This window comes from Rattus norvegicus, chromosome 4 (assembly GCF_021556685.1).
Source record: "Rattus norvegicus strain SHRSP/BbbUtx chromosome 4, alternate assembly SHRSP_T2T, whole genome shotgun sequence".
Taxonomy (NCBI): Eukaryota; Metazoa; Chordata; class Mammalia; order Rodentia; family Muridae; genus Rattus; species Rattus norvegicus.
The window spans coordinates 63,209,248-63,234,791 of NC_141537.1; the positions used below are offsets into that span (position 1 = coordinate 63,209,248).

The window sequence follows — 25,544 nt, forward strand, 5'->3', positions numbered from 1 at the left end:
TATTTCAGGTTAGTTTATTTAGAACTGGGGTTTTTTTTTTTTTGGCTTTATCTTTATTCCAATATAAATTAATATACTATCTACTGAGAGCACTTTATATTAACATTTTGATTAATTACCAGTATCATTTCTTAATAAAATAATATCAAATAATAATATACTGTTGAGCTTTTTAAGCATAGCAGTGTTTTTAAGGGACCTAAGTAATTTGTCTGGGTACCTTTAACACAGTGAATACCTTAGCTAGTGTTTCTTTTGTTTCATGAAGTACTAAAATAGAATATTGTAGTTATACCCACTCTGAAATGTATAGTACTGTCTCACAGGTATGGGCTCGATCACTTTCCTGAACCCTGGGACAGGCTAGCTTTGGCTCAGGATTTAAGAAGTAAGTTCAGCTTGAGCTTTCTAACTTACAAAGCAGCATTTGACCTGTAATGGGGCTCTAAAGGGACAAGAACCCTTCAGCCGAGGTTCCTTCTACTATGACACTGACATTTACTTTATATAACTTGCCAACATTACAAAGTATTATTCTTTAATTCTTTTAGAATCCGTTTAAAGCAGCTAACTTTAGATGGCTTCTAGGACATAAAGTGGCAAACTGGTGGGCAGGTGGTACCCACAGGCCATAATCTGCCAACCTCACTGTAAACAATGAGGTGCTAACTGCCTGGTAGGCAGACCTTATAAAAGCTTTGTGTCTTCTCACCACGTGCTGTCATAGTCAGCAAACTCCTCCTAGAAAAACCAAAGTCTTGAGGAGGCTTTCCACACAATAGACCACCTAGGAGGACAGAATGCAGGGCCAGGCTTGTCAACAGTTGCTCCAGCTTCACTTGTTTTCTGTGGGAGGACTTTTCCTCTGTTGAGAGGAGAGACACAGACACAGAGAGAGGGAGAACAAAGGAGGGGAGGGAGGGTAAAAACAAAACAAAACAAAACAAAACAAAACAAAGCAGCAATGAGGAGAGATATTTATTGCTTGGCATATGGTTTGGATAACCTAAGAAATTTACAGATTGTATACTTCATGCTACTCCCTGACCCAAATTCTGATTTGGTAGTCTTAGGTATGGCCTGTGCATCCAGTTTTTTATTTGGTTTGATTTGGTTTGGTTTGGTTTGGTTTGGTTTGGTTTGGTTTGATTTAAGAGCTCCCTTAAGTGATTCTAGTGTCCAGTAAAGGCCAAAAACCTCTAGCATAGGCAGAGTTGGACACACACACACACACACACACACACACACACACACACACACACATAAATAGGAAAGAAGGAACCAAAGTAACCTTTGATAAGTAAAAACATACAAAGAGGATGTGGTAGATAAAAATGGGAGAAACAATACATTCCACTGAGTAGGGAAGGAAGGAAAGGAGGGAGGGAGGGAGGGAGGGAGGGACGGAGGGAGGGAGGAAGGAAGGAAGAGAGGGAGGGAAGAAGGAAGGAAGGAAGGAAGGAAGGAAGGAAGGAAGGAAGGAAGGAAGAAAAGAAAGGCGGGGAGGGAGGAAAGGACATGACTGCTCCTAGGTATGGTGGAGGAGAAAGATTATTATAGGTACGTGGGGAAGCACAACCAGAGGCAGAGACAGAACATCTGGGAGAGTCCAGAGTGGACATGACCAGACTTAGCTGGGCCATGGTGCAGAGATCGGTGAGAGAAGAGAAGAACAGGGAAACCAGGGGAAGCAGCCAGGAGGTCCAAAGGTACAAAGATAGCCAGTAACCAAAATGGTTTGATTATATAGGGAAGACCAGCCCAGAGTGCTGGGCTAGAGAAGTTTAGGGTTGGGATGGGAGTGCCAGCCAGGAGGACCCTGTAACAGGTAGGGACTGAGGGATGCAGGGAAAACCTAGGAACCAGTGTCTGCTTTGGTGTGTTAAATGGGTACTTCAGCCATTTGTCCCAGGTTTGAAACCTAATACCCACTTTAAATCGCTAGACCTGTCCTTCTAGATGAAATATATGGCTAACTTCCACAGGAGAATGACCTGGAGTTAATGAAATAGGGACAAAAGAGCTGTTGCTGCACAGGTAATGTTCACACACTGCTGTCTGGTTCTGTTCTACATGCAGGAATCTTTAAAGGACTCTTTCCTCACTGTATCTTATTTACAGAGATGACTCTTCTCAGAACTCCAGGCAAGAAGCCCAGGTACCAAGTCACTGCCAAGTCCACACAAGAAATGATTAGGGCTTAAATGCCAATTAATGGCAGTGAATCTGGAAAGGAAATAACTATTCTGAAGATATTAAAAAGACAGAATTGACAGGATGTGGTCACTGTTGGTGATTAAGAAGACTGTATTCCCAATTGAATTATAGGATGGCTAGAATAAGGGATGCCAGGTGTCTAGTGGGAAGGAGAAAGGGAAATGACGGAATTCCTTTTGATTCATTTTACTTTGAAATGCTGGTGAAACTGTCCATTAAGAGCTCTCTAGTTAAGCTTTCAAATATAAGAACAAGAGTGAGAATTGATGCTTCCCTGGAGATTTGAATGAAGGAGTCATCAGTCTGGCCAGAAGACCAGATTGCCCAAGTGTGAAATGCACAGGCCTGTGGGACTCACCCCAGGAGAAAAGCCATCACATTGGCTCCCAAGTGGGTTCAGGTGACAAGAGTAGGACCAGGAGGATTGATGTAAAAAGAAAAAAGCAGAAGTAGAAAAGAGAGGGGGATTTAAATATTACAAGCCTCAGAACAGTCAAAGATTAAGACGAGCCCATAGAGTAGATCAACATCACTGGAATGTTGGCTTGAGGACCAGTTGGCTTAAGACTAAGTGTTAACTACCTGTCAAAAATAGATTAAATAGATTTAGGAAGCCCTTTTCCTGCTCCTAACATATACAAAATGGGAGAGAAGTCTTCTTTAGCTTTAAAAATACTTCTAATTGGTTATCAAACTCAAAAAGTCTTCTCCGGAGTCCCTGAATGAAGAAGTAATTAAAACCCCAGAAACAAGTAAAGACTGACACTGAAGGGACCAGAAAGGTGTCAGCACACAGGGAGAGGCAAAAAAGGAAGAGATGATAGCACTGTCTACAACAAAAGGTGAAGGCTTCTTCTGTAAGAACTTAATACAAGGGCGGGTTTCAGCCACGAGTGCAACCAGGAAACTCAGGCTCTCAGCGCGATCATTTGCTGGAATGTTTTTAAAGAGAACAGTAGAACTTTGGATGATAGGAATTCTGGGACAAGGAAGAAAAATCATTTATGCATTATTTAGGAAACTAACTAAGCAAATGCACTATGGTGAGAAATGTGTAAAATATAAAAGGAATAAGCAGGAATAATGTAGGATTCTCAAGAGTCTAAATGGAGGGGTAACTAGAAACGAATGAAGATGTATTTGAGTAATACTCATATATTATATATTTGGATACACCTGCTGAAGAGATCGTTTTAAGTGTGTAATGTGCCCTGCGTGCTCTGTGAGACAGAGAGGATGGAGAGGTAAGCAATGGGGATCTATAAGACAAAGGTTTTAAATGACCCTCACAGAGACACATTTTCAGAGAGCCCAAGAACATTGAGGGCTTGCTGCAACAGGTGTTATAAGTCTGAATGATATCATACTGTAAGATTTGCAAGTATAAGATTATAAAAGCGGGATTGTAAGAAAATGCAAGGGAATAAAAAGAGAAGCAAGCCTAAGGGACGCCCATGACACTCCTGTGAAAGAACAGGAAGAAGACGCTGCTGTCCTTAGGTTATATCTCAGACCAGTTTCTCTCAGACCACATTTGCTTGAAGCGACCTAGAAAAATGCTAGGAATCTCCCATAGTTCTCCTCTTCTAGCTTTTGAAAAAAGAGTCAGGGCAGTATTATTGCAATATGAAACCATGGTCAGGCTGCAATGAGTAAAGATTTGTCGGCCTCATCGTTTCTTGTCTATGCTTATTGAACTGTCTGTTGAGTCAAGCCTCTTTCCTTATAGGTACCATTTATATTTATTTGAAAATGTATGGTGTAATTCTTAGCACCTGAATATAGCCTTGCCTGTGACGTGGGAAGCCTCCAGAGACGGAGACTTGGTCATCGTCAGAAGAAGGTCCAGTTCATTAACATTCCATAAGTAAATGTCACTTCTGTTAGGAAGTACTGCTGATGAGAATCTTTAGACCCTTAAAATCAGCTATGGTGGCAGAAATGTTGGGTAGAAAGATGGGCTTTTTAATTAAGTTGAAATTGAACATTTAAGGTGACTTTTCAGGTACATTCTAGTAAGGGCAGCATTAATAGTGAACCCATGGGCCCTATTAAAGGACTAGAAGCCTGTCAAGTCCAGGTCACTAGTCAAAGCCCGGTGGAGTTTGCTATCATTGACGGCTTTTCCTGCCTGACATTTGGGACACAGGCTTTCTTTATGATGGTGGTTAGCTTTGAATAGAGGAGTGTCCATCGCACAAAAGCTACCTTCAAGAAGAACTAATGGTAGCACAAACAGAAAGTTAGAGGACAGTCTGTAGTAACGCTTAGGACATCCGTCAGCCACCAATGCTGCTCCATTCAAACAGCATTTTAAAAGTATTATTGCACTACTCTCTGTTGTTTGAACATTTCTTGAAAAGCCCAACCCAAACTCCTGCACATTTGTGTTCACTATAAGTAACAGTTATAAGATGGACGATCAATATAAGCTTAGGGTATAATGATAATATTGTGATAACATAATCAGCTCATATGTCCGATAAGTTGGAAACTGAGAGTAAAATCAGGGAGTGGCATTTCAGCCCTGTGACCTATGAATGGACACTGCTGCTCTGACACAGGAAGTGTACTGTTGTGAGAGATGACATAACATCCTATGCAGCAGGAGATGAAACCACTCACTGTATATGACGCTAACGTGCATTTCTTTGTGGCCGTTTTCAGAGGCATTGTCCAATCAGAAGAGAAACTTGTCATCAGTGCATCTTGGGCAAAAGATGATGATATCAGCAGACTCTTGAAATCACTGCCGAACTGGACTAACATGGCTCAGCCCAAACAGCTAAGGCCTAAGAGAGAGGAGGAGGAAGACTTCATAAGGTAAATGCCTACTTTCTAATGTATGCTAGACGTAGGGAGGAAACCCATATACTCAACAAAGCCTTTCTTAAATGAAATGTTGAATCTAAAGATCAAAAGACAATTACTTGAACTTGAAAACTCCAACACACACACACCCTTCTCCTTTCCCATCCAAGTGTGCCTTGGGCTCAAAAGTCAGCAAGGAAGACTTGTGAATCCAATCTGAAGCATGGCCAAGTTGGGCTAATATGTCTCAGATTATACAGCTACAATACAGTCATTTGTTCACTCACGCATTCATTCATTCAGAAAAGCTTTACTGACCCTGTCCTTGACAAACTTAGAGTAAGATAAACTGCTCAGAATATGTCTACGTCACAGCATTGCAAGCATGGTCTATGACTTCCACATTCGTTCACACAGACTATATTGTTCCCACTGTTTCCTGCTTGTTTTGACTTTTAACTTTATCACTCAGCATTTGACTTTGTACAATGTATTTAAGCCGTGGAATCTGATGAAGCTGCACTTTGTTTTGTTTTTTACAACTGGCTTGCAACTGTAAACTGTTTTCACTTATGTAACTCTAGACCTCTGTAAAATATATTTTATCACATCAGAATTAGGTTCATTCTTACTATCTTTTGTTTATGCAAGTGAAGAAGTAGATGGTATGATAAAATAAAAGCATTTTTAAAAAGAAAAGACCAAGAGGTAGTGAAGCCTAACTGAAATCCAGCACTCAAAAGATAGGGAAGAGTGCAGGAATTCATTACCTTTTAGTGCATAGTAAATTCCATGCTGGTCTGACCATATGACCCAGGGTCAGAAAGAAAAAGAGAGGGGAGGAAGGAGAAAGAGGAAGAAGAAAGAAAGACCAAAATTAAGAATAAATAATTTTTTTTATTTTTTTGATTTTTTTTATTATTAACTTGAGTATTTCTTATATACATTTCGAGTGTTATTCCCTTTCCCGGTTTCCGGGCAAACATCCCCCTAATCCCTCCCCCTCCCCTTCTTTATGGGTGTTCCCCTCCCAACCCTCCCCCCATTGCCGCCCTCCCCCCAACAATCTAGTTCACTGGGGGTTCAGTCTTAGCAGGACCCAGGGCTTCCCCTTCCACTGGTGCTCTTACTAGGATATTCATTGCTACCTATGAGGTCAGAGTCCAGGGTCAGTCCATGTATAGTCTTTAGGTAGTGGCTTAGTCCCTGGACGCTCTGGTTGCTTGGCATTGTTGTCCATATGGGGTCTCGAGCCCCTTCAAGCTCTTCCAGTTCTTTCTCTGATTCCTTCAACGGGGGTCCTATTCTCAGTTCAGTGGTTTGCTGCTGGCATTCGCCTCTGTATTTGCTGTATTCTGGCTGTGTCTCTCAGGAGCAATCTACATCCGGCTCCTGTCGGTCTGCACTTCTTTGCATGATCCATCTTGTCTAATTGGGTGGCTGTATATGTATGGGCCACATGTGGGGCAGGCTCTGAATGGGTGTTCCTTCTGTGTCTGTTTTAATCTTTGCCTCTCTATTCCCTGCCTAGGGTATTCTTGTTCCCCTTTTAAGAAGGAGTGAAGCATTCACATTTTGATCATCCGTCTTGAGTTTCATTTGTTCTAGGCATCTAGGGTAATTCAAGCATTTGGGCTAATAGACACTTATCAATGAGTGCATACCATGTATGTCTTTCTGTGATTGGGTTAGCTCACTCAGGATGATATTTTCCAGTTCCAACCATTTGCCTACGAATTTCATAAACTCATTGTTTTTGATAGCTGAGTAATATTCCATTGTGTAGATGTACCACATTTTCTGTATCCATTCCTCTGTTGAAGGGCATCTGGGTTCTTTCCAGCTTCTGGCTATTATAAATAAGGCTGCGATGAACATAGTGGAGCACGTGTCTTTTTTATATGTTGGGGCATCTTTTGGGTATATGCCCAAGAGAGGTATAGCTGGATCCTCAGGCAGTTCAATGTCCAATTTTCTGAGGAACTTCCAGACTGATTTCCAGAATGGTTGTACCAGTCTGCAATCCCACCAACAGTGGAGGAGTGTTCCTCTTTCTCCGCATCCTCGCCAGCATCTGCTGTCACCTGAGTTTTTGATCTTAGCCATTCTCACTGGTGTGAGGTGAAATCTCAGGGTTGTTTTGATTTGCAAGAATAAATAATTTTTAAGTTAGTGGCCATTGGTTTCACTTTCAATTTATGATCCAACAAACAATAGGCTGGTGTCTGACAGAATGTAGATGGAAACTCTAGATAATGTGGTGGTTTGAATGTGCTCCATTTACTTGGGTATTTGAATACGTGGTCCCCAGTTGGTGGCCTTGTTTGGGGAGGTTTAGAAGGAAGGTGCAGCCTGGGAACAGGCTTTAAGAGCACATAGCATTGCCCCCTTTCAGTTCACCCTCTGCTTCATGTTTATGGTTTCCCACTACCCTTCCCTGCCATCATGAATTCTCCCTCTAGAGCCATAGCCAACATAAACTTCCTTCCATGTGTTGGTCGTGGTATTTTATCACAGAAAGTAACTCATACAGATAGTAAGTATTTACTGTTCATAAATGTAACTGTATTCACATCCTACATGTCTTATTTTCTCTGAAAGTAGATAAATTTTTCTTGATCTTAGCTCTTAAAATTGAAAAACTGTAAGACACTAAGTGTTGGTGAGATATATGTACATTTCTATTTGGCATATGTTAGGACTTGAATTGCTAGGTAATAGTGTGTGCAAATTTCGATGGGTCACCTTATCAGTTTTCAAAAGTGTTCCTAAGGAGCTGTAAACAATGGCCCAAACATTGAGCACACAGACTGATCTTACACAGTACCTAAGTTTTGTTCCCGGCACCCACTCCCTGTACCTCCAGTTCCAGAGGATTTGAAATCTTATTCTGGCCTCTACAGGTACCTAATCCACACATAGCCCCACACAAAATACACACATACACATAACTTAAAATGTCTTTTAAAAATTTTAAAAAAAGAAAGTGTGCCTAGAAGTTCCTTCCTCACAGTGCTCTCTCCGAGTTCCTGTTGGCCTGTGTGTCACAAAGGCTGGATATCTTCCGTCTGTCCGTCAGCTGTTCCTTTATGTGTGCTGAGGTAATTTGATGGCATTTAGTACGCTTTTCTCTTAGATGATGCCGAGCAATTTCTTGTGCATTTTAATACATTTACTGGTCTTCATGCTTTTTTTTCAAATCTACTGCTAAATTTTAATTAGCGTGTATATGTGTGTGTGTGTGTGTGTGTGTGTGTGTGTGTGTGTAGGGTGGGTTTCCTAATGACTTGTAGGAATATACCAGGCTGTCATAGATAAACCAGTCTTCTCCCACTTGACAGGTTGCCTGTTTACTCATTCAGCGCGCTCTCTCACTGAAGAGATTGTCTATAATAATAAGTATAGTTTATTGTTTATTTTATGGGTAGGGCATTTTGTGTAAGAACATTTCCTTACACAAAAGTCACAGAGGAATGTTCCTTGGAAACTTTGATGTAGTGGTTCTTCAGCATCTTTAAAAATAAAATAAACTTAATTTTTATTTTTATTCTCCTGTAACCTAAACCTTCCTCAACTGAAATTGTATTCTCATGACTTTAGCATGAGATAACCACAAGAGAGAATGAATGACTGAAGGATTGATTAGAGCTTAAGTAGAGATAATCAACTGACCTTAATACAGAAAGCAAGCCTTAAGGTGCTACTCTTTTACAGAATTACTGTCAAATCATCATTTTACCACATTCTCAAGTGGTCTGAGTAAGCAAATTCCTTCTTATTACGCATATCAGTTAACTGTGTTACCAGCCTCAGCAGTTGAATTACAAGCAATTTCTAGATGTTAATTTCTTTTGCACCGATATTTTAGGTTACTTTAAATGGCAACTGTCTTCTCATAGTTTCTCAGCTTGTTTCTGCATAAGAACTTCATCGTTATTGTAATGCATGCTTGCAAGAAGATTGTTAGCCAGCTGGACTACTTACCTTCTGAAGCTCAGTGTAAAAGGAAACTTCTATTCCAGAAAAAAGAATGCTGCACCAGGAAAAAGAGCGGCCCCCACCCCAGGCCCCCGCCTCTGGTACCACCTTTGATTTAGATTTAAGGATCTAGCTCTCTTTACTCTTGTTTTGGTCATTCAGTCAGACTAGTCTTCATATTAAACTCAAAGGAAAATCCAATTATACATATATGTCCTCATTTTTGTACCAATGAAATATATATGATTATGCCCATATAACTAGATCAAAATATCCATTCTCTAATGTACTCCAACGATCTACCATCAAACAGAGCCCATTCTGCACCAAAGTTCAATTTTTCATCAATTTGGTCACAGTGTCTGCTTTGCTTTACTGGATTTCATGCCTGAAAGACTTGTCCATGGTTTTGCATGTGAACATAGTTTGACAAGCAGATTACATTAACCCTGTTATGAGAGAAAACATTTCCAGGTGTGTTTTATTTAGATGTGACTAGTTCTTTCCTTTTAACCTATCCAATTCTTTTTCTAGATTAGATGTTGAAACCATGTAAGTAGGAGAGACCCTTCACTGATACTCCAGCATACCAGAGTTGACAGAGGGCCAGATTTAGCACACTGAGTACCATATAGCACTGCATGAGCCAAAAAGATTGGAAAGTTACTCTCCTCCTATAATTAGTTTTTAAAGCTCAGTAGACTATTTGGTGAACAGATGAATATAGATTCCAGTGCCCTTTGCATTGAGTAAAGGCTATGCGCTCTTCATTATTAAATGAGGCCTTTTTCTATTCTTGTTTTTTAACTGAAAAAAAATGAGATGTATTATTTCCTGGTTCAGCTTTGAATAGACGGAGAAAAAAACTAGGTCAAGCTAGGGCTTTAATAGAGAGGGGGGAAAAAAGCTAATACCCTTTTGTTCCCAAAGAGCTAAAGCAGTCTCTCTAGCCCATTGTCTTTGTGCCTGTCATGGTGTGTGTGTGTGTGTGTGTGTGTGTGTGTGTGTGTGTGTGTGTGTGTGTACACATCCTTTGAAATAATAGCTGTCTATCCGCTGATTAAGAGTCTGCTTCTGGGTTAGTGTAATTAACAGGAGGAGGAGAGCGTTGAAGGAAATAAAAGCAACAGAGCTGTTTTGCTGTCTAGGAGTTAGGGAGATCAGCAGTGACCATAAGCAGATCCCCAAGACCTGCTACTCTTTTCACTCATGGCCCTTGTACTTTACAGAAGTCATTCCTCTAGAGCCAGCTCAGAAAGCTTTAGTGTGGCAGACCAGGCTCTGAGTAGGGATAAAGGTCAAACAATAAGTGTGAGCCCTACAGATTAGTCTTGAATTATAGTGTCATTCTCTAGACCAATAATATAATGAAAACAGTTAGGATTGTCTGTGCCTGGCAGTATATGGCAACATCATGAGTCAACGTGTTTATCATTGCCACTCAAAATGAGGAAAGAGCCTTCTTCATAACACAGCCATCAAGTGACAGAGCTGGGCTTTAAACCTAGGGGGTCTGTCCCCCAGAGCCACCACACTGTGGTCATCCAGGCTTAAACTGGGCCGAGAATGTACACTTTGGGACTTCTGGTTTACTCCCTCATTTTCATTCATTATCATAATCTCAACTTATAGAGCTTTTTTTTTTTGCAAGTATCACAGACATGAGTCATGACTCTTTTTTTTTATTTTTGTATCTTATTTAATATATTGCATTTTGTGGGTTCTCTTTATTCCAGTAAGCAAGTTTTGAAACATTAGGTACCCAGATGTATCTGGAAGGAATGGTTTATTAAATCCAGTACTATCTTTAAAACTTTTTCTTATATTTTCTTCTTAATATTCTGTCTGTTCAAAGCAAAGAAAATAGAAATGGCCATTGTTGGTAAGGAAAGGAAGATGCAAAAAAGATAAAATGTAAAAACAAAAAGTAGGTAAAATTGATTGCTTCCTCTTGGGTTGGAGGATAGTGTGGTTCTGAGTAGGAAGGAGAGGCTTAAGGAGAGCCACCGCTTTTGTATGTTTAGTGACTTAGTTGTCTAGATGCTAACCTTCCATGCATCTTCTGCAGGACCAGGTGACTGGCACATTCACTGTTAGCTTTTTTCTTTTTAATTGTGCTATAAATTTTGGAGGCAGGGTAATTAAACTGCAGGAAAATATTGTTTCGATGCTCAGTGGCTGACTACAATGATAGCTAAGGTTTTATTCAGTCTGAGGGCTATACTATGGTTTAATTTAAAGACAGAACGAAAGCAGAGAGTCGATTGGCACTGTAGTCTTCCTTCTGTGGAATCCTCAAAGCACACAGTATATACTTAATAACTGTTAATGAACGAAAAGTCAGCTCGTCTTCAAATAAGCAGCCCACAATGTAGAACTGGGGAGTGCCACCAACCGGGAACTTGCTTTCCCTCTAGAAGCTCACAGGCCTGGGCTCTAGTCCTCAGCACTGACTGCTATTAACTAGGCTGCTTCGTTCTGTTTGGGTTTGGTTTTTCCTCTATTCTTTCTTAGCCCTAATAGGTTTCTTCACAAGGCTCAGGCTAGACAATTGCAAAAGAAGCAAAGCTAGAAATATATTCATATATAGAAATGATGTGGATAAAGTAGAGCATTAACCATCTTCCGAGAAGTTGCACTTGAAATTTAAAAGGGCCCCAGCATAATGTAAGCAACAGCTATTGAAAGGTCTCCGTGAACTGCAGCTGCTGTGAAAATCTCTAATACATCTGAAGGGGCAAAGCGGTTATGCAGTGGGAAAGACTTGAGCTCGCTCTAACCAATCATTCTGTAGAATGCACACACTTGTCTCACTATCTCTAGATGCTTAATCTGACTTTTAAAATGCAATTAGAAGAGGAAAGATGAATCAGACTCATGAATATATTAAGTAAGTACAAGGGTAGAAAATGCTTTGTTAAATTTGTTTTATCCCTCAATTAAAAAAGATGAAGGTCATGGATAGATAGGGCACACAGTCAAACAGGTCAGGGTGAAAAGCAGACTTAAGTCTCAAAATTAAACAGAAGAGACAGGTCATTACCCAGAAACTCAGCAACAAATGTCAGTGTTTGATGAATTCAGAGCTTTAGTCCTAAACTCCTGTTAGCAAAACACTGACAATACGTGAAAAGTAAAATAAAACCTCCCATATCACTTCTAAAATGTTAGCTTTTTTAGACAACTGTTGAGAATCATAATCTCATTCATCTCATTTTTAAAAGCACTAATTATCTGTTTGTCTAATTTCAGGGGAAATATTTAATAAGTTCCATTTAGGTGTGAATTTAACACTATTTCTTTTTCTCTCGTTTGAAATCTTAATAACAGATTTTTAAAAGCTGACTTTCTGTTATAGTCTGTCTTGGTCATGGCTGGGAGTGGGATGCTTGTGATGGAGGCCAAGCAAGTGAGCCAGGCAAGGGTCGAGCAGTGAGCCTGCAGGGTGAGCTTCACTGCCAGGTGATGAAGGACTACTAACCACTTATCTCTCCTTGACTTTCACGACTAGTCCTTTAGGCTCTCAGCCTGCCATGTTTCTTTACCCTCAGCTTTCCTCCTTGGCATGGCCTCCAGTCTTCCCACTGCCCTTTCTCCCTCCTATGCCTTCCCAGCTCAGCTTTCTAGCTTCAATTCAGGTCTCAACACCCCTCCACAAGTATCTCCTCCACAAGTCCTCCCCCTCCCCTCCCCTCCCCTCCCACCTGCCTCCCATTTTTACCTGGCTAGAAGCTCAGGGTGTCACAGGTGTGAGCAGACATCACAAGTGTGAGTGGTGAGCAGACGGAACATCAGTGTCACAGGTGTGTGCAGTGAACAGCCATCACAGGTGTGAGCAGTGTATAGATTCTTCCTAGTGTGGTAAGTGGTATTGTCAAAGGAAAAGTGATGTAAACCCACAAATAAACAAAACTTTTGGTCCTGTGGTTCTGACCACTGCCTCCAGATAGTATACTGCCTCTACTAGTCTCACCCACAGAAAATTCATAGAATTGAAGAAACGTAAGTTTTGACTTTACCTTGCATGCACAGAATAACTGAACATGGTGGTGCACACTTGTGATTCCATCACTCAGGAGGCAAAGGCAGGAAAGTTGGCCACCTAGCAAGTTTGAGGCTAACAAGACACACATGAACCTCTGTCTTAAACAAACAAAAAAAAAAAGAAGAAGAAGAAGAAAAAGCAAACACACACTTAAAAGATGCAAGGTATCAGACACTCAGATGAAGGCAACAGGAGAGCTGATGTGCAGTGTGGGGCTGATGTGCAGTGGGGGCTGATGTGCAGTGTTGGGCTGATGTGCAGTGGGGCTGATGTGCAGTGTGGGGCTGATGTACAGTGGAGAGCTGATGTGCAGTGGAGAGCTGATGTGCAGTGTGGGGCTGATGTGCAGTGTGGGGCTGATGTGCAGTGGGGCTGATGTGCAGTGGGGGCTGATGTGCAGTGGGGGCTGATGTGCAGTGTGGGGCTGATGTGCAGTGTGGGGCTGATGTGCAGTGGGGCTGATGTGCAGTGGGGCTGATGTGCAGTGTGGGGCTGATGTGCAGTGGAGAGCTGATGTGCAGTGGAGAGCTGATGTGCAGTGTGGGGCTGATGTGCAGTGGAGAGCTGATGTGCAGTGTGGGGCTGATGTGCAGTGTGGGGCTGATGTGCAGTGGGGCTGATGTGCAGTGGGGGCTGATGTGCAGTGGAGAGCTGATGTGCAGTGTGGGGCTGATGTGCAGTGGGGCTGATGTGCAGTGGGGGCTGATGTGCAGTGGAGAGCTGATGTGCAGTGTAGGGCTGATGTGCAGTGGAGAGCTGATGTGCAGTGGGGGCTGATGTGCAGTGTGGGGCTGTCCTCGATAATACTCTACTGTCCTGGGGACTTTTGCTACAAGCATAGGTTATAGAGCTCTTAATTAGCTCTCAATTATGAGATAATAAATGTGCTAAATCTCTTAAATGTATAATAAAATTTTTGAAAAAATATTTACAAAAAGCCATGAAAGGTCCAATCCAGTATTATTTATGTTTTCCATGTGTAGTTTATAAAACTAGAGTATGCCTTACAGAAGAAAGCAGCCTCATGTATCATGACTGTTTTGTCAAATTTTAGCACAACTTACTACTCTTTGGCAGTGCTTAGGGCTCTAGTTTCAGTGTGCACAGCACATTTTTTTGTAAAGATTCATCCCTTTATTTTATGCATCAAAGGATCTTCTTTATAAAGTCACCTCAATTTATAAAAAAAAAGGAGTGGTTCTTTGATGATTCCTATATTCCACCGAAATCTCCACTTGAACACTTTTACAAAAATCAGAACCTAGAGTAGGTTTCGGAACCATCCAGATCAAATCAGAATTCAACACGTTCCGACCAGAGTCCCTAGTGTGATTATTGCTCTTTGTGTTGTTGTCTGCGTGACACACGTTAAACTGGCTACACCACAGTTGTGAGAGAAAGGCATATTGAAGACTCAGATTTCTGTCGGGCAATGGCTTCTGGAGAGCGGGAAGTAGAGGAATTGTCCAGGGTGCAGTACAGAGAGCTGCTGACATAACATCCCCCTGCACTTGGACATTTTTCATGGGAAATTTGGCCAGGTGGCCCGCTTTGGTAATCCCAGCACTTGATGTAGAGGGCTGCCATGAATGTAAAACCAGCATTATCTGCATGGCCTATTCCTTGCCAGCCAGGGTTACAGAATGAGACACTGTGTCAAAAGATAAAATTGGAAATTAACCAGAAAATTTAAAAGTAACTCTTTATTGCATATATTGTTAGTAATATAGGCCAAAGAACAAAAGTTGCACTGCTGGGGAAGAAAATAGCAGCTTAAAATAAAACTAATTACAGAGAACTTTTACAGAATTCCTTGCATAGAAATTCTACAGGGATGAGTCAAATAGGAATAAGGCTTTTTAACCTAATGCATCTCCCATAATAGTACACTTGAACTTATCAAACAGTTACCTCCTTGACCTGTGATTAAGATCTTAGCCTCTAATTGGAAACCAACTCTTTGAACTCAGTGTTTTGCTGCCAACTCACTCCATAAAAGATGTTGCTTTTTGTGTCCTCTGGATAGTGACCCCACATGATGGCAAGGCTGCCCTTAGCACAGTGGTATCTGGACCTTTACCCCAGAGCTTAGTAACCCTGGCCTTTTTTTCCTCTAGAAAAGTTCAGTTGTATACAATAGTTTCTCTGTGCTCATGTCCAATGACAACACAACACACAAATCATCCTACCAAGCAGAAAGAAAACCTGAGGGAAGAAAATATGCATGCATGTCATCATGGATTGAACCTGTCAAAGCATTTCCCACAGTTACCATGACAGTATCATGGTGGGGGGGCAGGTAGTTATATCTTGGTCTGAAAGAAGAAGGGTAGAAACTGTGTGCAAGAATTCTGTTTATGTTAGTAATGTTGAGATTTTTAACTTAGGACATTAACTTCTCACCATATATACAAATTATACCTAGTATAAAAGCTTCATTTCCAGAAGTTCAGCACTCTAGTTAGGAATGTAGACCTCTGACAAGGGATTCCTCCGGGGAGCATGAGACTGCTGTGCCTGGGAGCTCTTTGGGATGACAGTAGAGAAGACACTTGAAAGCCGTAACAGTTGTCTTCTGTGTCTTACCTCTTAGGTGTTCCCCTGACCTTCAGCTTTGTTGTTGTTTTGTTGTTGTTTTGTTGTTGTTGTTGTTGTTGTTGTTGTTGTTGTTGTTGCTCTTTGACAACCAAACCAAATATCAATGAGAAACCCTTATGAAAACAATCTCTGTCCCTGAGCACAGCCAGGAAAGGTTCTCCTCCTCTCAGGTCCATGTAGTTAGACTTCGTATATCACATAATTCAGAATAATATCCCCCTCTTCAGCCTTATTAATCTCATCTGTAACTGTCTTTGTCCTAGTTTGCTTTTTTGTGTTCATTTGTTTGTTAGCCAACACCATGACCAAAAGCAATTTGGATGAAAGGATCTATTTTATTGTATACCATGGAGGATAAATCCATCACTGAGGGAAGTCAGGGCAGAAACTGAAGCAGGACAGGAACCTGGAGGCAGGAACTAAAGCAGAGGCCATGGGTGGACATAGTCTCTGAAGTTAAGACAGAACATCTTTGAATGGTCATTATTTATTCATACATATAGTCTACTTCACTGGTTCTCAACCTTTCCAATACAGAGTCCCTTTAATACCCTTCTTCATGGTAGTGGCTGTCAACCATAAAGTTATTTTTGTAGCTATGTTATAACGGTTGCTACTGTTATAAATCATAATGTAAATATCTGGTTTTTCTGATGGTCTTAGACAACCCCTGTGAATTGGTGTCATTTAACACCCAAAGAGAGCACAACCCATAGGCTGAGAACCATTGGTCTATAATCATACTTCCCTACTCATCCTCCAAAACCTGTCACCTCTATCGTTTTAAATCCATGATGTAGTCAAGATCTATACATTTAGTTTCCAATAACCTGTGACAGTCTCATCAGCTCCTGTTGTATTTGCAGTGGATTACTTGGATGCCAATCCAGGCCAGAGGGTCTATTTTTCTAACAGTTGCTTTGCAACAGTCTCCTACATGAACAGTTCAGATGATCGTTTAGGCTTCCTACTGTGTCACCACACCTAAAGCCCAGCTGTGTAACAGTTATTAGGTTAAGGTGATGACTGGCAGGTCTCACCTTACTTCCAATGGTTATTAATGATACGAATTATATGAGACCCTAAGACTAGGTTTTTCTCTTTCCTAGCATTCACCAGTAGTTTCTACAGCCATTGATAAACTTTGTGTGAAACATCACTGAGATTGTTCTGTAAAAGACATGCTCTCTTCTGCCCTTCCCTTCCCCCCCCATATACTTCCTGTGCTGTAGGCATGAATTCTTTTCAATTCATTACCTTATGTCTTCTCGTTTATGTTTTTACTGAAATACAGACAGTGAAATGCGGCTAATTTTAGTGTTCACTTTGATGAGTTTTGACAAATTCTCTCTCTCTCTCTCTCTCTCTCTCTCTCTCTCTCTCTCTCACACACACACACACACACACACACACACACACACACAAGACCTATACTCCAACAAGTATGTAAAACTCATCCGTTACTCCAAGAAAGGTTCTTTGCTCCTCTCCACATTGGAAACATCCACAGTCCTGATACCTTCACCATATATTAGTTTTACCTAATTAGATTAGTTTCTACAATTTCATGTTAATAGACTCATACACACTCTTATTTGTCTTTTGTTTCACTCCTCTTACCAGCTTGAACTTCTTCCATATCATTTTTTGTCAGAACACAATCCAGTTATGGAGTCATATATGGAGAATTCTGAAAGCTTGTGAGAATACTCCAAGAAAACAAGACCGTCTTTTGACCTCAGATTCTTAAAAACATGGAATTGTTCTTGGAAAGTGTTTCCATGCTCCTCCCAGGTAGAGCAGATAGGAATTTACCTCAGGCAGTGCTTTCTGTTGTTACTCAGTTATGCCTGTTATGGGAAACATGTTTTTGCCATGTCTGGTTTGTCCTTTTGATTGTATACTGCATTAACTCATGAGAACTCGACTCGTGTGACCTTTCTTAACCCTCAGAGTATGAATTGTCTGAGGCTGTGAAATTGGCTATTGCATGTTACTTAGTTGTCCTCAAGTATCACTCTGCTTCATTCTCCCAGGTTTCCCTGCCGCAAGAGTAGTAAGAGCTTCTCTCATCGACGCTTTATATCGATGGTCGACTTGTATTCTGGTGCATGGGAAGACTATAGTTTTTCCCACAGACTTCCATTAACAAACATTTGATTGTGTCCAGTCCCTTATAACTAAAATTCTATTAATGATGCTGTGTTGCTCATTAATTCTTATAAAAATCTTTCACTATTCATATGCCTTTATTCTTTTGGATAATCACATGAAGAAGAGTGGCTGGATCATGGGATCACTACCTATTTAATACTATATGAAATTGCCCAGAGCCGTCATCGGTTCACTTTTTTGTCAACATCTTGTCTGTTTTTTATTTGCTGAAAGAGTTTGCATAAAACTAGTATTATTTTTTAAATGCTTGATAAGATTCTATAATGAAGCCATCTGTTCTTTTTTCCTTTTGAGAACCTTTAGTTATTATTTTGGTCTTTTCAATATGCATGCATATGTGTATATTTATAGATCCTATTATTTCTGAATCCCTTTCATAAATTAAACATTTCAAGGAATTTATTTATTCCTTTGATCTAAGTTACTGAAGTCAAAAACCTGGGGCAGGTTTGAAAATTCCCATGTATCCTTCTAATGTCTGTAGGATCTGTGGTAATAGCCCCCATTTAATTTCTGATATTAGTAGTATGTGTCCATTCATGTTTTTATTAATCAGTTTATTTAGGGCAAAAGCTGTCCATCTCTTTCTAGTATAACATAGATACTTAGCATTTTCGGCTTTGTGAGCCATGTAGTTTCATCTTCATCTGTTTTCTCTGCTATTATAGTAAGGGTGAAAGAAAGCTGGCATCACTGATCCTGTGGCTGTCGTCTTCATCGTTTCTTCTTCTCCTTCTTCTTCTTCTTCTTCTCCTTTTTCTTAATCTTCTTCCTCTTCCTCTTCCTCCTCTTCTTCCTCCTCTTCCTCTTCCTCCTCTTCTTCCTCCTCTTCTTCCTCCTCCTCTTCTTCTTCCTCTTTCTCCTCCTCCTCCTCCTCTCCCTTCTTTCTTCTTCCTTCTCCTCTTCCTCTTTTTCTGGTGAGCATTCACAGTTTTACATATCTCTCTTAAGTTCTGTTTTAGCTGTGTCCCACAAATGTTGATATACTGCATTTTTCTTATCATTCATTTCAAAGTATTTTCTCTTTCCCTGATGATTTCCTTTATGAGCTGAGACTACTTAGAAGCATGGCACAGATACATTTTGTTATTGATTCATAATGTGATTCTCTTGTGATCAGATGATATACTCTGAAATGAACTCAATTCTTTTAATTTACTATACTTGCCATAATGGCCCTGAATGTCCTCTGTGTCACTCTTCAAGATATTGTAATGGATGTATGCATATGCGTCCCTATTTTTTTTTTCGGAGCTGGGGACCGAACCCAGGGCCTTGCGCTTGCTAGGCAAGCGCTCTACCACTGAGCTAAATCCCCAACCCCTGCTTCCCTACTTTGATGATATATTCTATGCTTATTAATTAAGAGATATATGTGTGGATTCTCACATATATAGTATACACACACACATATATATATAATACATATATATGTATGTATGTATATATATATATATATATATATAGAGAGAGAGAGAGAGAGAGAGGGAGAGAGAGAGAGAGAGACTTGCTTGCACTGTCATCTAGATAATGTCACCAGTTGGATAAGCTGGGATGGCTACTTCTTTCTTTGCCTTCTCTCAGGAATCACGGTTTGTGTTGCCTCTTGTTCAACATCTGATCAGCCATTTAATTATTTCTTCCATTTGTAGTTGTACCATGACAGGGGAGCCAATTCAATACCATTTCCTCTTTATGGCTAAAGCAAAGTCAATATTACTTTTACTCTTTTGGGAAAGAGATGTAAAAGCATCTGAAATAAAGACAAGGAGAATGTTGATTTCTTCTGGCATGATTTCATTAATCTTTAATCATCACAAATTATCCCAAGCCTATCTCTCCCAATAATTCCTGTTTCTTTGTGGCAGAGTATTACTTTTCATATAGAAAGCGTGGGAGGGAAGAGAAAGAAAGTTGTATACACAAATCTTTTTAGCATCATCATAATAACTTAAAGTTGGAAACCAACCATGTAAATCCACATGCTGATTAGACGAATTGATATATCAGATGATATACTCTTGTTTGCTAAAATGAAAATATTGAAGTACTGCTACATCCTTCAATATGGATGAATCCTTAAAATATGGAAAATGAAAGGAAAGAGTAAGCCTGGATATGTAGCAATTATACACGAATCTCCAAAATGAGAAAATCCACTGAGATAGGATCTAGATTCTTAGTTACTTAAAGGGGGGTAAGTGTGGACCTAAGTGTACAGAACATACATCATAAATCACTAAGCCTCGTGCTCTGTGTCCAGTAAACATGCTGATCTAAAGGCACAAAGGGACAAGTGGGCATCCCTATCCATCCCCACTTCACGGTAACCATGGTGAATTGCTGGCTGTTACCCCTAAATGAGTAGAAGCCCACAAACCCTGTTGTTTCTTTAACTGAAAAAAATAATGAAAGGATTATTTCTTTCTCAGCCTCTAACAAAATGAAAGAAAAGCTGTTGGTGTTTACCTACATATGACTTCATTCCAAAGAACACACCAAGACACTGCCATACCCTGTCCCAGTTCAGTCTCTGTGCACTGCAGAGCCTCATCTACCCACTCAAAAGGGGTGTGTGTGTGTGTGTGTGTGTGTGTGTGTGTGTGTGTGTGTGTGTCAGAGACAGAGAGACAGACCAGGTAAATGTGCATGTGGAAGCCACGAGTTGACTTCAAGTGTCTTCCCTAATTGTGCTGAGATGATTTTAGAAAAACAAATTTTGAAAACCTGATTAAAGAACCATCAGTGATATTCTATCCCCATCATGTTTGACAAGGACAAATTAGAAGTTTGAGAAGGCTGAAGGTTTAACAGCTGTAAAGAGCAGAAGTGTGAAAATGGAAGAGTCATTGTCACATCTGATAAGAACCAGTCAGTAGTTTTAGGAATCCAGGCAGGTGACCTGGCCTGCTGTTATTTTCATCAGTTTAATCTCTTCCAGATAATTCTTCAGTGACTTTTATTAGTTTATATCAGCATATTTTACTTTCTTTACCTCCACAAAAGAACCACCCAGTCACCTTGTCAAAGAATCTAATTAACTCTCATTAGCATTAATATGGGTATCAGTATCGAATCTTACATACATCAAAGTGCAACTTGGGCAATCCACTTCATGTACTGATAGTGAACATAATGTAGGAATTGATCCCCAGGGTTAATGAGGATCAGAGTAGCACACAGGAGATGTCAGTGTTAACCACAATAATGATATGACCTCCACACCACCTGATAGCTGAAATGCCGGAAGGGGAACATGTTAGTAGAGTTCAAGGAAGCCAGAGTACAGTAGGGTATAGAGAACCACACAGAAGAGGCAGCCATGGCTGACTACTGTGGGCAAATGCACTGCTTCTCCCTTTTGTTTGCCTTTCAGTTTTCTACCAAGACCTCTGATTTCAGAGCCTGCATGTCTTGCAACCGGTGAGCAAGGGTTGTGCTACAGTCTTCCAAAATATATCACAACCATGAAAGGGCAGAAGTGAATTACAGATCCTAGAAAGATCTACCCTCTGTCATTCGTTCTTAATCATTCTTATTTTATACCCACATCTTAGAAAGCCATGCTTCTAAATACAGAGTAATTCATCGTATAAAGCCACTCTCTATTCTTCCACCCTTCAGTAGAGACTCAGAGTCTCCTGAATCATTGCATTCAACTATGAGTTCTTTACAACACTCTGATACATGCATGAGGATGGTTTTATTTAAAAGCAAAAAAAAAATCATGAAATAGCAAATTTAGCAAGGACATGAGGGAACTGGAAACCTTGTTCATCTATCCAACAGTAATAAAATACTAGATAAAGTAAAAGCACAAACCAGCATTGGTTTGCTACCTGTCTTGGCATGCCAGGTTGCCTCTGTTGTCTTTCTACTCCCATATCAAGACAGCAGGAGTGCGGATCACATACTGCTGCTCCCTGCTCCATATTGCCCTTGCCTGTAGCCAATGCCTCAGCTGGCCAAAGTTCTCTCCTGTCTTTCTCTAGCTTTTGTTCCTTAAAGACCTGAATTCCTAACGAACCTACCCTTCTTTGTCTGTGTACCATGACTTTAACATACTGTTTACTGTGAACATGAAGTTACTAAGAGCAGTGCCTGTACATACATGATCCTGCTAATCCTATTGCACTGAGGGAACTCACTTTCTCCCTGGAAAATTAGGTGACTCCTAGGCATCCAAGTAACCTCTTTCTCTGCCTGTTGGTTCAGTCATGTGAAAAGTTCAAAGCAGCCTAACGACAAGTTATCCTTCTAACTAAATGCAGCCACTGTTATATCTTCCAACAGAGGTACTTTTTCCTGGGCACCACCAAGGTTGGCTTAGCCCAAATCTGAGGGGGAAAGAACCGTAACTCCATGAGTAATATTACTGATGAGAGAAGAGACTATCTTTACTTTTAATCCTGAATTCCCAGACTCATCTTTCCTTGTTATTAAGGGGAACAATATGATTAGTCTTTTGGTCAAGTATTCTGGCACAGTGATATTGTAAGTACTTTCCTAACTGGTAAGAACTGGATTCTGCCCAGGCCATCCCACTGTTATACTTTGCCAGTATCATCTGAATTGAGAGTATGGCTGGAGAAGGGAAAGCCAGGTATGCACTCTTTGAACAAGATATTGTGGCCGTGAATTAAACCCTGAAAAGAGCTAACAGAGGGACTGGTAGAAAACCTTCAGGCAAGGAAGGCAACCCCATAACCCATGTACCTGTTTCATGTGAATCTGGCACTGTCAGGCCCAGGAAGGAAGGAGTCCCTCTATCTACATAGCCATTGGCATGGGTCTTGGCACTTCCCTGTTCTTATTTTGACTCAGTGGCCCTTGCCCTACAGGCAACATTGCTCCACTATCTGGAGGTTGTTACCTCCAAGCTGAGCTCAGCACTGGGAAATGGTGGGAAAAGATTCAGGGAACAAGCACAAGAAAAGAGATAGAAATGTGTATATGTCATGTCTGATATAGCTCACATCTTCAAATCAATCACTTTTGAAACCATTTATGATGTTTCTTTCATAATTCCATGTAGCCTGCTGAAAATGCAGATTTTTTTCCTCTTCCTTTCAGTAGATAACAGAATTATTTAAGTTCTAAATGGAGACAATTTTGTGCATCCTTTGCAAAATTCTTTGAAATGAATTCTTGTCAGATAGACTTCTTTAAAGATTATAATTGTGTGGTAAAATTAAGTTAAACAGATTTAACACTCTTAGCAAAATTCTCCTAAATGAATCCTTGTCAGATCAAGGTTTTTAGAGATTTTTTTTAAAGTGTGGTAAAATTTAAGATAAGAGGCTTAACACACTCCTTCAATTTCATAGACTATGTGTGCTTGTTGGCCATCTGGCTATGAAGGGGGTCTTCCTAAGAGATCAGTTCTTTAAACATAGGAGCTATGATTTCTGCTTTCTGTTCCTGGCATTCACACACACACACGCACGCACGCACGCACGCACGCACACACACACACACACACACACACACACACACACACACACACACACACATCATGGTATCTCTGAGCAATGATAAGGACCTGTTACTACCAAGTGCCTGTTATGTTCTCAACATAATTCTTCTGTTGCCTGTAGCATTCAAAAGTTTATCTTCATTAAATAATATGCTTCAAAAGAAGAAGATTAAAAACTGTCAAAATTCAGATCTAGGAAGAGGCAATAATTCTCATCAAGTTATCAGTAGCCATAAATGTGGTGGTGAAATATTTACAGAAACGTTGGATCCATCTTTAGCATAAGGGAGCCACAATTCAAGGACAGCCGCAAGCCATCCAGACTCCTCCTAGTGTCATTCTGGTGTCTGTGAATCCTGTGTGTACTCCTGTCTCCCTTCCTAGGGTTCCTAGCATGTCTATTTAAATGTCTTTTCATGTTTGCTGAAGAAAGTTTGGAAGATACAGAAGATCTTAAAGAATGTTCAAGTCCCCTAGTTGACATTTTTCAGCAAATAGATACCCAATATTCTTTAGATGCATATATGGGATTATTCAGTTTCTATCATATTCTGTGCACATGGTGTAATAATAGCTTATTTGAGCCAACTGCATATCATCACTAAAAATAAGGCACACCAAACAATTTCTGTGATATTAAGAGTTCTCTATTGAATAATTTCTAATGACTCCACAGTGTTGATATGGTTCAATTTAATAAGTCAGAGAGTTTAAAAAAGAAATCTAAGGCATCTTGCTAAGGTTATTTTAACACATAAAAGTCTTCCACCAGGCTCTTTCACACATACATAAATCCTCAAAGGAATGATTCTGTGTGTGAAATGGTTCTAGCTGTCAGTCAGCTATTCTCCATGCCATGGTCTCTATGCGTCTTCCAGGTTGTTAAGGGGTGATTATGGATTCCCGTCAAATGAGATGTCTGCTATGTATTCAACATGAGGCAGTTTGTATTTTTCCAAGTCTATTGCTCTCCTGTCTGAGGAGGTTAAGCAAATGTCACTGATCCAGAGGGAAGAGACCAGCATGCAGTGCCTGGCCCCCAGCCCTGCACAATGGGTTAGACTTCTGCATAAATGCACTTGTCTTGACTGTTACATTCCACCCAGGGTTAGACCTACATGCATAAAAGTGGCTCCAAGCCAGGCTTTCAAAGCTCATTGTAATCTCCCAGCTCAGAGGCATTTTTTGTGTTATATCTATCAAAGGTGATTAAGGGGCTGGAAAAGTTGATTTATAAGGACATTTTAAGAAAAGTAGATATTTGCAGCCTAGCCCAAGGGAAGATATTATAGATGTTTTCTCTTCTCACATCATGAAGGAGGCTTAGTTTTGCTTTTCCCAGTAACTAGATTTTAAGGACAAATTCAGAGGAAGTTTTCTGAGGATGAACTCACTTATGCTAATTAGATGATTGTGTCAGTCAGAAATTGCATTTAGCAACTACTAGCAAAGTGGAAATAGCAGCAGCTCAAACAATAAGGCCCTCATTTTCTCTTCTCTGACATGAAGCCCAGAAGTAGTGTCTGGGACAGCAGTGTGGCACCTGTGATGTCACAAGTATGCTTGCGCCTATCTTTTGGCTCCGTTATTCTTAGCAATGACTTCCTCTTGCAGAGTCTCCTGATGTCTAAGAAGAGCCACTCTATCTCAGCTGCTATGGCTGCATGCCAGACAGGGAAGAGACAAGAATGGGCCTTGTCCACCATGATCACTTCAGAGAATTGTCTCCTACACAGCCCTGATTCCGTATCACATGGCACTCAGAACCACATTGGCAAGAGGGATGGGAAGACTTAGTGAGATCGTTTGTTTTATCATTTTGACATTGGGCACATTTTCAACCTCAGCAATATGAAGGGCCTTAACTAGACAGGATTGGAATAAGGAGCACTAGGTAGGGGACGAGGGGTTTGTGTCATAGTAATTCACCTCTACAGTAACTGTACTGTTGGTAGGTTCCATTTGCAGTACTCTCCCTTAGGACTTAACATCCCACTGCTTGCTCTTGCCTATGTAAGTGCACTTATCAGCACATACCTTGAGTCATGTATAAATACCTAGCCTCAATGGCACTAAGAAAAATAATAACTAAAACTTGATGGTTTCTGTTAAGCAATTTAAGCATTGTATTATATGCTTAAATATCCCCAGCAGGGGATGAAGACAAAAAACACAGTTCACTGTGAGTTGCTGGTGGTGAAACTGGGGGATGGACATATGGAGATTGTGTCTTCATGATTACTG

The 25,544-nt window shown here is 40.5% G+C and overlaps 1 protein-coding gene across 1 annotated transcript in view; it reads left to right on the forward strand.

Annotated features, from left to right (window-relative positions):
* Nucleotides 1–25,544, forward strand: part of Exoc4 (exocyst complex component 4) — a 770,091-nt gene that overhangs the window by 618,997 nt on the left and 125,550 nt on the right. The window contains 1 exon segment of the mRNA NM_053875.2: nt 4,885–5,040. Within this exon segment, the coding sequence (NP_446327.2) occupies nt 4,885–5,040 (156 nt within the window).